At 41.3% G+C, this 12026-nt stretch overlaps 1 protein-coding gene across 1 annotated transcript; it reads left to right on the forward strand.

The window, feature by feature from the left end:
- Positions 1-560: 560 nt before the first annotated feature.
- Positions 561-11703, forward strand: LOC104503008 (SNW domain-containing protein 1; the record flags this gene model as incomplete). The annotated part of the gene is made up of 8 exons (XM_010154117.1): positions 561-714; positions 3080-3241; positions 8396-8491; positions 8568-8674; positions 9510-9614; positions 9711-9780; positions 10268-10333; positions 11587-11703. Coding segments are annotated over 8 exons (877 nt in total), but the record flags the coding sequence as incomplete, so codon positions are not given.
- Positions 11704-12026: the final 323 nt, after the last annotated feature.

Consider the following 12026-nt stretch of genomic DNA (forward strand, 5'->3'; position numbering starts at 1 on the left):
AGAAGGGCCTTGTAGTCTGGACGAGATGAAAAATGGGAAGTCGGGAAACTTCCGACTAACTGGCTTTGGGCGGGAGGTACCAGGCGTTGAGGGGGGAGCTTGTTGACAAATGTTTTTGTGGGTGTTTGCCTTCAGAGAAGGGAAAGGGGGGTCGTGGGGACCAAGGGCACATTTTATTTTTCTTCTGTGGGGTGGTGGAAAGAATATGTCGTGGTGTGTGACATTCCTCTGGGAGAATGGGCATTGTCACACCTTCGCGGTCAAATAAGGTGTGAATGTGGATGGATTTAGCATCAGACTTTATAGCCATCTTCTTGATGAGATTCTTGTGGGAGAGGGGACACGTTGCTTTTGCGCCATGTAATCACAGAAGTTACTGCTCTCGGGTTTATGATCACAATGCCCAAGTTTCATAAATTGTTTCTTAATCTGTACAGAGTGATTGTAGAGAAATTTAGGGGTGGACTCAAGCGTAGCTGAGTGTTACTGAGAGAAATTATCAGAATTAACATTTTGTATCTCTCTCTCTTTTTTTTTGGTGTCTGCCTGTGTATGTGCAGTTTTTTACCATCTCCAACCCAGCTGTCTCAAGACCAGCTGGAACTCGAAGAAAGAGCAAGAGCTCAAAGATCTAGGCAGACTGCTCTGGTCTCATCACGACGGGAACCTCCCCCATACGGTTACCGGAAAGGATGGATACCACGAGTCCTAGAGGTAGATAATGAAATTCACCGTGCAGTAGTCTGCTAGTGGGGAAGAAAAAAGAAGCATGTTTTGTGGAGAAGAAATAAACTCTGAGCATCTTGAGTGTAGCACAGAACTGTGCAAAGCCTTACCACATGCAAAATTTCTGTCCAGATTGATGGGTGTATTCTGGGGTTGGGGCAAGTTGTCTTATTCACCAGACTGTTTGACACGTTTAATGGTAAACAGGATGTCATAAGGATTTTTTCCCTTCAGAGATTGTTATATTGTAATGTGGAACTAGGACTATGGTCCTGTCAGCTTATGGTCTGTGAAGGCAAGGATCCTCAGAGAAAGGCATTTGTATCGTTACCCATTGTTGTTTGTTAAATACATGTTCCAGATTATAGCTGGAATAAGTGAACGTTTGTATATCAGAGGACAGAATGGTCTTGTGTGTTCTGTACACAGCAAAACATAGCTGCTGGGGGAGGAGACAATTGTTAGAGTTGGAAGGAAACTTAAAAATTTTTCAGATGTTCGTTGTTTAAGTATGTTACTGGCAAAAGGGTTTTGGACAAAGTTTTATTTGTCCATCATCCTTGCCAGTTTAATGTAATTTCAACTGGAACCGTTGAAAGGCAGAGGGGGAAATGCAGGTGTATAGCTCTGATTACAAAACCGTTTTCGTACAGTTTCTCACCGTGAGAAAACCTTGCAGGTTTTGAAATGGTACTTTTGGGACCTGCTCTGATGAGTCAGAAGCCAGCGCTCTTGGCAGGAGGCACACTGTTGAGGTTTTGACACAGCCTTTCCTGTGTGGTCCTGCTTTGTCCCCAGATGCCATCCTTTCATGAGCTACCTTACTCTCATTTATGTCTGAGCCCCATTTTTGTTAAGGTGAATGCACCACTGCACCATGGTGATCCAGTAGTGCTAGATAAGGTGAATTCAAACAGTAGTGCCAGTGGTTATCTAACATAAAACACTTTTATGTAGGGTCAGTATTCAGTAAAGCATGTGATGTTAAAAAATTATACCTTCATTATACCCAGTGTAGGGTTCCTTCCCTAAACTGTTGATTACTCAGGTTAGTATTTTAAGTGCTTATTCTTTCTAAATGTTAGCAAACGAACTTCTTAAGAAATAGGGGTTGAAGATTTTTGGAGTTTCCAGCATTCATGCACCACAAAGTGATGCATGTCTCAGAAAGGCTGTTAAGGGCTCCTTTCTGTCTCACAAAGAAATGTAAATTCTTCAAGAGCAATAAATGTTTCCACCACATAACTTTTGTCCAGTGGTCCTGGAATACCATCATTGATAAAAACAAAATCTGTTAGTAATAGGTCAAGATTTACGCAAGAAATGTTGAGGAATGACTTGTTCTTTAACACTGATTCAGCACCTGACTATTGAATGTGGGACATCCTGTGGAAGACTTAAATAAGCTGTATTTCAGTGAGTGCTTCAGGATGGCTTAAGCATGTCCTTCTCTGAAAGGTTCTGCTCATTTCTTCCAGCCTCAGTCCATGCTCTCTGTTGCAGTGGTGTTGACTATTTGGTCACTTGGTGAATACAAAGGGAGATTGGTCTCCCCGAGACGCTGATTCTTCTTTGATCTGGTTTGTTATCAGACTCCCCATAAGCAGTGCCACTACGACAGAAGGAGGGCGAGATGCTCGTGCTGCTGGAAGCAAAAGCTTCCTCTGAGGAATTGCCTTTCAGACTGTAGCCTGAAGTGGTTTTCTGAGTAGTACCAATTCCGTTTGCATCCTCAGTGCTGTTGAGTGAGGTTGGTCTGCTTTAAGAGGTCTTTTGGTTGTCTGTTCATTAAATGCTGTTACAGCAACACATTGAACGAGAGACGAAGTAAACTTTAAGAATATTGGGCTGTTGGGTGCTGGCCCTGTTTTCAGCGTATTGACGTGTCGAATTAAGGAAATGTGATGGCTTGGCAGTTGTACCATTGTAAAGCTATAAGCTGCAGGCTTTGAAAGGAATGGAAAGCATTTTTAACTTCTTCATTAAGGTGTGAAAAGCAGCAAATAACCAGTAGAAATTTTTATTTTAAAATTGCTGCTCTTTTAATTTTACTGTTTCCACAGTTGCTTTATTGCAGAAGGTAAATTTTGACTTTCTAATTAATAACTCATGTGTGAATTAAATACTTAGTCACGTTTTGTCTGTAGCATAGTAGCCCCTGCACATTCTAGGCAGTGATACAGGCTCTTGCTCTGTGCAGGGAATAATAGCTGCAAGATGCCTATGCACTTTGAGTGTCTTTCTGTGGTTTATTTTGTTAACTCAGTCCCCTCTTTCATTCCATTTCCCGCCCATGTAATTGTTATGCCATAGTTTTGTCTTTCAGTCGTTCACTACTTTTTCTTTTGTGTAGGATTTTGGAGATGGGGGTGCTTTCCCAGAAATTCATGTGGCCCAATATCCATTGGATATGGGCCGAAAGAAGAAAATGTCCAATGCTTTGGCTGTTCAGGTGGATGCAGAAGGAAAAATAAAATACGATGCTATTGCTCGACAAGGACAGTCAAAGGACAAGGTAATACATCTTTAAATATGTAGACTGGCATGTATACCAGGAAAAGTTGTATTTACACATTGCATATACTTAAACTCCTTGGCTTGACATTAGCAGAATGGATTGTGTCCTGGTTTCTTAAAGTTTCTTAAAGAACCGAAATTGTGTCTGGAAGGCACAAGTGTTTTGACTGGATGACAGTGTGATCTTCTATGTTAGGTAATTAAAAAGTAAGGCAAAAAAAAGGTAAGTGTGTCTACACAAAACTTGCTTTTTTGTGTAGCAGCTTTGGTTAGACAGCTTCCCAGTGAAGGCAAGAAACTGAAAACAGGCCTGATCACAGGCAGCCTCATTTCAGTGTGTACAGAAAAGCAGGGGGAAGACAGAAGACACAGGTCAGCTTTCAGAATACTTCAGCTTCTGTACTACGCCTCGTGTCTTACTGATTTAACATTTGAGGCTTCTGCCTGTTTCAGTATTGTTAGGGGCTCTTTTTGGGTTGGGGGTGTGTGTTTGGTTTTTGGTGTGGTTTTTTTTTTTTTTAATTGCAGCAGAAAGTATTGCCGTTGGTTATATTCCAAAGTTTTTGAGTTCAGTGATGGCAAGATTCTCATTGAGTTTATTGGGAACCAACTTCAATTTCCTGTATACAGTAGCCTTTCTAAAAACAGAGAGATGACACTTCATCTCAGAGTCTTAACTAGTATTGAGAAGATCACTGACTTGAGTCTCCTTAGTCCACCCTGAGGAGTATCTGTGTCTGTCTCTTCAACTGTAACGTGGTGGACTACATTAAAACTTGATTTGTCTTAAGCAGGTGTTGGGGGCTGGAAAACTGCTGAGGCATGACCAAAGGTTTGACCAGCTTCTTGTTACAGCAAGCATCTGTAACCCAAAGGAGGTCTAAAGAGAGGGTTAACTACAGAGGGTGTTTTAGTTGATAGGTTTGAATAACTGTTTTCAAAGTTATTTGACTTCTCCTGCCTTAATTTAGGATGCCTTGAAAAGCTAGTGGGTGTGTAATTTGCCCCATGTTTTACTGCACATGAGGAAGGGGAAAAACCTGTTCACAGAAAAACAAAAGGTGAACTTAACCGCAAACGAAAAATAGGCTGAGAATATCAGGGGAAATACTTCTGCTTTAACAGATCAAGTTTTGTAGTTGTTACAAATAGATCCTACAGTTGCCAAAGTGGCAGAAAATTAGTGACAATAGGATTTTGTATTTCATTAATACTTGGTTGAGTGTCAGAAAAGTGTCACATCTTGCACATCCTTATCCTGTGCATCTTAAGTTACTGCAGTACCTTTGAAAAAAATGTGTTCAAATCAGTGTAACTCCATGCTAAACAGAAAAACCAGCAGTGGCAATGTTTTTATGGAAGGGACTTTCATCGGGCTTCAGTCAGACTTTACGTAGTGCCTTGAACTATTTGTGAAGAAGAAGGTGCTAAAATATGAATTACACTTGCAGAATTTTGTGATATTAAATATTTGGCACTTGATACTGAATAGGAAAAAAGGTATAAAAATTAATTTGGAGCAGAAAAGTAGACAAGATGTAATAATTGTACTAAATTTGAGGAAGATATAGGGCAAATGAAAAGTGGAAAAAAAAATTATTACAGTTAAACCCTAATTTTTACCACTTGTCAAATAGATCTTTACCTACCTGTAAGATCAGATTTAACTTTCACACAATAGAATTGTTGAGATTGGGATCTAAGTCTATTTGAAAAAGAACTAGAAATTATAGTAGGTCTTAGGCAAAAATGACTGATCTTGCACTGTGCCTTATTTGGTTAAGAGTTAGGAAGATACTTAGAATAGGTAAAGTTAAATTTAGGCTGTTAACATTTGTGGTGTTTGAATCATGAAGATGTATCCCAGCATTCGTTAACTTTCCGTACAGCATCTATAAAGAAGCAGTAATATTTTCATTTTGTAGGTGTACTTACCAGGAGGGAGGAGTTGAGTGGCTTTTCCAAAACTGGGCTCTCTTCAGCTGTAGAACTGAAATTAGGGTTTCCTAAGCCCTAAGTTCTGCCTTCCGGATCAGTTTGATTCTGATTTCATCCCACTGGATGTAAATGCTGAGACTAAAGATTAAGCATTGTGATTCAAGGGGAAGTAAAACTGGAAGAAAATTAGATACTTAAAACAATTTCACTGGAAGTGGCAGAACTACTTCATCTGTTTTGCAGGACAGAGAAAGAATTGGCAGAGATGTAGGGAGTAGTTCTTCAGTGATCTGTGTGGAGTTCAGTAATATGGAATATTTTCTGGAAGACAGATAGTACAGCGTCAGTAGGATTACATACAGAAGTTTCATTATCCTGAGAGCTGCAGTCGTCATTCAAATATTTCTCTCAACTTTAATACTTAGAGCTAAGAGAAACAGATACTCAGTGGCCTGCCGGAAATGAGATGGAGTTTCTGATCCTGTTCTATGATCTACTTGTTCGGTCTGAGCTAAGAAGCAAATTTTGCTTTTGCTGCAGCCTATGGATTTTTTGAAGTTGAATTTACTGTTCTGCCTTCTTGTAGAGGCAGCAGTTTTGTCACCCAGACCCTACAACTGGATGGCTTGTCAGCAGTTTGTACTACTGCAGTGGTTCATCTCTCTTGCACCTGTTCCCTCACACATTTAACAAAGAGTTGCTTCAGAGAGTTTTCCTTGAAAAACGCTGACATAAATGAGATAGGCTGACAAGCCTCCTCTTTGAGGCTGGCATAAACACCGCTAAACGTGAAATGCTGGATAAAGCTGATGAGCTTGGATGCATGACCTTTTGGATCTGAGGATGGGGTTCCATCTGGTTGTCCAGATGAAGGATTTTCAGCATTTGCCGTGTGGTAGCTCTTGTGCTGCTATAGATTCTTCCAGTCTACATAGTTTCTCCAGGAAAGCAGGGCTCCATCGCACGTAATGGTTACTTGTGAAGACAAATGCCGTAACTCTGAAGGTTCCTCCTTCCTTTCTTTATTTTTCCCCCCGCTTTCTATGCTGAGCATGATGCCATATGGTATGGAATGTCCCTTGGGTCAGTGGGGGTCAGCTGTCCCCCACTGTGTCCCCTCCCAGCTTCTTGTGCACCCCCAGCCCACTCATGGGTGGCATGGTGTAAGGGGCAGAAAAGACCCTGACTCTGTGTAAGCACTGCTCAGCAGTAACGAAAACATCCCTGTGTTATCAGTGCTGTTTCCAGCACAATGGCTACTGGGAAGAAAATGAACTCTACCCCAGCCCAAACCAGCACAACATGACTAAAAGCCAGGCTAAAATAATGCATCAGTAATTGATATATTCTGGTGAGACTGAAGCTCTGTCCCCTTATTAGGAAAACAGATGCATAGTTGCTTCCTGTCTTCTTATTAAGACAGAGAGAGAATGAAGTCAAGGAATGGAACTATTAGGTCCATTACTTTTTTTTCTGGCAAGGGTGATTTTTCTGTGTAGGAGTTGCTTTTTTTCTTAGTGGCTCAGGGCAGTAGCTTAGATGTTAGAAGAGGAAGGAAAAAAAAAACCCCACAAATCTTACCTACATTTTCTTCTCAAGACTGTGAATTCAGTTGAAACGTTTACGAGAGAGTAGTTCCATTGTTGAAGGAACTGTTGTCACAGTGATGGAACAAGACAAGAGAACGTGAATATAACCAAAATAATCAAAATTATTCATCACTTCTGATGCATTTACCATGGTGGTAGAGCTTGGCTTGAGAGACCATTGCAGATGTTTTTTCTCTGTGTGTGCCAGGTTTCCAACCAGGTAATTGTAATGACTTCTGAGATGTTATGTCATTTGTATGGAGAAACTATTCTTTGTTTGACAAGTAAGGAATTAATTCTGCAGTGCTTCATAGTAGCTTCTCAATTTACACATGGGATTGATGAGCACTGTACAGGGCTGCTCTAGATATATAGAAAAAAATAGGTTGAGGGGTAGGATTTGTGTATTGCAAATCAGGAGATTTCTTTGTCTATCAGGTGTCCTGTGAAACTCTGAATGTGTTCGATGTCTAAATCAGAATGGTTTGGGTTGGAAGGGACCTTAAAGCCCATCTAGTTCCAACCCCCCTGCCATGGGCAGGGCCACCTTCCACTAGACCAGGTTGCTCAAAGCCTCATCCAGCCTGGCCTTGAACACTTCCCGGGATGGGGCATCCACAGCTGCTCTGGGCAACCTGTGCCAGTGCCTCCCCACCCTCTCTGTGAAGAGCTTCTTCCTCATATCCAATCTAAACCTCCCCACTTTCAATTTAAACCCATTCCCCCTTGTCCTGTCACTACAGGCCCTTGTAAAAAGTCCCCCCCCAGCTTCCTTGTAGGTCCGTCAGGTACTGGAAGGTGCTATAAAGTCTCCCCGGAGCCTTCTCTTCTCCAGGCTGAACAAGCCCAACTCTCTCATCCTGTCCCCACAGCAGAGGGGCTCCAGCCCTCTGAGCATCTCCGTGGCCTCCTCTGGACTCACTCCAACTGGTCTATATCCTTCTGATGTTGAGGGTAGTAGTAATGACTTTTAATCCTTTGAACTAAGACACTCTGATGTTACTTTGTTGGACAGATGTGAGACATTAATGCAATACAATAAATTTTTCTTTCTAGCCATCTAGTAGTGTTCTTTCCCAAAAAAAAAAAAATGGGGCTTAAAGCTAGTGACAGCTAGCTGCATATTATATGATGATGGCTGAAGTACCCATATGAGGGAAGGTGTAAAGAACAGATTTCTCAAGCATTTATATTTTCCAGAACATAGCAAACCTAATGAGATGGGAAAAGAAAATCTAGGTGTTCAGAAAGGCTTGTAGCAAACTCTTAAGTAATCCTAGAAAACAAGTACAAATGTGGATTTTTCTGTCTGTCTTGGGGAGCCTGAAAAAGAGTAGGAAAGGGAAGCAGGAAACTGATGTCTAATCCCAGCTCTGAGAGTGATTTACATAATTACATTTAATCAAATTGCTTCTTTTCTTTGATTATTCCTTCTGTAAAATGGTTTCTAGAGTATATATTCTTGTTCTGTGGGAGTCATTGAAGAATATGTAATTGTAATGCATTTGGAGCTGTATACAAATTTTAATTAGTATCTGAAGTATAATCCAGGCTTGAAACATTGCCTTTGAAATATGTACTTTTATTCCTATTTGCCAGCATTGATAAAATATAATATCTTTCAGGTGATATACAGCAAATACACGGATCTTGTGCCGAAAGAGGTTATGAATGTGGATGATCCTGAACTGCAGAGACCAGACGAGGAGGCAATTAGAGAGGTATTATATGCACTGATGTGCCTGGTTGTGTCTTGCACACATGATGAGATGCATTCTGTGGTGCTTCTGTCTTCAGATAACAGAGAAGACAAGGGCAGCCTTGGAGAAGTCGGTCTCGCAAAAAGTTGCAGCAGCCATGCCAGTTCGAGCAGCTGACAAACTAGCTCCTGCACAGTACATTCGGTATGTTGTGCTGGTGTGGGTGTAAGAGGTGGTTATATATAAAATTGATTCAAATTAGGATAATTCTTGAATTTCTGAGAACAGAAATCCTCTTGAATTCTGTTCTTTTGGAAGAAATATGAATCTGGCTTATGTATTTGGAATTAACCCACTAATGATAACCTACTTTGAAGTGTGTTGAAATGTGTCTTAGCATGTCACGAGTTGTGGCACACAGGGGAGGGGTTATTGTTTAGCCACAACGTGTAGGTTTGTCAGTGAGCACTGTGAGTGATGCTGCCCTGGAAACAGTCTTCACTGGGCATTTCAGCCCAAGGCAAGGCATGTAACAAGGCTCTTCCCTTATATAAAATGAGCAACTGGAAAGAATTGGAATTACTAGGAGGCTGCTACTCATTTATGGTGATTTTTCTGCTGCAGGCACAGAAAAATGCCATGGCAGGGTTAGACTTGGCCTGAAGTGAATTCTGAAAAAAAGTATGTGAAGAGGTTCTTAACAACCAATAAACAGTCACCGGGGATTCGCAGACCTCGGTGAAGAGTACTGTGATGTGCTCGGTGCACTCTTCTAGTTGGTTCCCTCTACTTTGAAATTTAGGTTGAAAGAGCAGAATATAACCCAGAGGAAGGCACACTGTGTCAGGTGGAGTTGATTCTCTGCATTCAGTCCAGTACCCTCTGCAGGTACCTGCTCCTGGCATTCACAGTGGGAAAGTCAAAAACTGATGTGGGTAAAATGAAAACACAGCTAGAGCAGTGAATGGAGAGTGAATGAAGTGGGAAAGGAAAATCTAGCCCTATGTGGAGAACTGAGCGCTGTGGTTGTTTTGTTCAGGTACACACCATCCCAGCAAGGCGTTGCCTTCAACTCTGGGGCAAAACAGAGAGTTATTCGGATGGTGGAAATGCAGAAGGACCCGATGGAGCCTCCAAGATTCAAGTAACTATTCAAAACTTCTTCGATGCAAGTAGGAGATTCTGTAGAGTATTTCCATATACATCATGCCAACTGTGTTTTATTTTCTTAATTGTTCAGAATTAACAAGAAGATTCCGCGTGGACCACCTTCTCCCCCAGCACCTGTAATGCACTCTCCTAGCAGAAAGGTATGAAATGCCGTAGCTGCCCTCAGTTTTGAATTCGAGATGGGCTCACAGATTCTACTTTGAGCTAGTTCACTTTTGTGCACCTTCTCTCTATTGTTCTGATGAAGTGATCAACTCGGTGCCTGTGCAGCCTTGTTATTAAGGATTAGCTTCCGAGTGATGGGTGTGGTGGTGGTTCATCAGTTTACTACAGCTCGAACTGCCAGGAAATGTGCAGATGTTAGCAAGCTGGCTGTAAGTTCCAGTTGTGTAATGAAAGTTTTAAGAGGGTGGCTGAAAGACTGTCAGGAGTTTATTCATTGTTGGCAAAGGCACAGTACGGAAATTAACATATTCTTGCTGCTAAGAAGACTTGAGTTTTTTATAGCAGCGTCCTGAGCTTAGTACACTGATTTATTTCAACAGTTTTACAGATGCCTTTGAGAAAGAAAACAGTATTTCCTTTTGGTATAAATCTAAGATGACTTTGCTTCCTCTTTTAAATCAGATGACCGTGAAGGAGCAGCAAGAGTGGAAAATTCCTCCATGCATTTCAAACTGGAAAAATGCAAAGGTAATTAAGTTGTCATGAATTCACCTTTTAATGTTTCACCCTGCTGGGAGACTTCTGTGAATCATGTAAGCTTGAATAATACCGGTTTTAAACCTCCGGAGTTAGATAAACTGGCTGCTTCCACCATGGAGAGCACGTGATTGTACTGCTCAGTGTTCTCTCTCTTCGGTGTAGCAGGGTTTTAGAATTGGCAGGAGTATAACACTGAGAGAGAATATGTTAATTCTTGGCGGAGATGATGCATTTTGAGAGGGGGAAAAATCCCCTTAATAGAGCAGTATGTGGAGTCTGAAACCAAAGTCTCTGGAGCCCACAGAGTAAAGCCACTTAAACTGAAGAAGGGAAGGGTAACTCATAGACAAACAAACTTGTTTCTTTTTGATACTCCAGTCTGAATTTCTGGAAGGTTCTTATTGCATTCATTCATTCGTTTCTGTCCCTGGTTAGCTTACATTTTTATTTCTTGTTTGGGTAGGTATATCCTGTCCCTCAGATTTTTAACAGACAGTAAGTTTGTGTTCAGAGAGAAGGGAGAATTTATAATTCACTGCAGTAAGTGGTCTCATGGTTCTCAAACTCTCCAAGCTGCTGTTGAGAGGCAGCCTCTTCAGATGGAGGAAGGAAAAGCTGCATGTTTGGATGGGTTTGTTTTTTTTTTTTCCTATCCCAACACAGCTGTATAACTGGGACTGACACTAATTAGTAGATCAAATTTTAGGTTACAGATGCTAAAACCAAAGCAAAAAATTTGTAGAGCTCTCAAAAAAAAAAAAAAATCTTAAAATATCATCTATAAATACTTCTGGGTTTCAGCTTTTGAAGGCAAAATTGGCATTTAGTGTCTCTTGCTTTTTCTGGCAGCCTACCCCCTTTGTCATTTAGAATCCTGTAACCTCTAAGCAGATATAAAAACAGTTTAGGGAAAAGAGTTTTTAGCCACAAAAGGTAAAACAACTTGGAGCCTGGGAAAGCTATGATGTGTAGCTCGTCACATAAAGCGGAGTGAATGTTATCGATGAAAAACTGTCATTCGTGCTAACTTGAATGGAAATTGGGATTCAGACTTGGGGGGAGTGTGGAGTTGGAGTGAAACTCGGTATTACCTGTGTGAATTTGACGTAGATATAAAGAAGGTGCATTCATGATAGGCTGTGAGTTTTGTGTGTGCTTGTTTTCTTACACAATGAATGTAATAGTGTTTGTTATTACAAATACGGTTCATTTCTGTGACTAACTGCCTGTTTCCACTACAGGGTTACACCATTCCGTTAGACAAGCGCCTGGCTGCAGACGGCAGAGGACTGCAGACTGTCCATATTAATGAAAACTTCGCCAAGCTTGCTGAGGCTCTCTATATAGCTGACAGAAAGGTCAGGTGGTGGTTTAAACTGGTTTGTTCCGCATGATTTTACCTTCTTTGTATGTTTGTTTCCTTTGGAAAATCAGCTGTGGATAGGCTATAGTTTTTTGATTTGTCCTGCTGCGTGGCTAATGTAAGACATAAGGTTTTAGCCCCAAGACCTTTGTATCAGTGGCTCAGCGTGGGTTAAATTACTGGAGGTCATGGGTGTTGTTTCTCAGCTCTAACCGCCGTGGCTGTCTGGCTTTGAGCCTTGATTCTTGCCCTGTTCACTGGATAACTCCACGGCAGAAGATGTGCTTGCATTCCGACCCGATGGAATACATCCGCGGG

This window comes from Eurypyga helias, unplaced genomic scaffold (assembly GCF_000690775.1).
Source record: "Eurypyga helias isolate BGI_N326 unplaced genomic scaffold, ASM69077v1 scaffold26386, whole genome shotgun sequence".
NCBI classification, from domain to species: Eukaryota; Metazoa; Chordata; class Aves; order Eurypygiformes; family Eurypygidae; genus Eurypyga; species Eurypyga helias.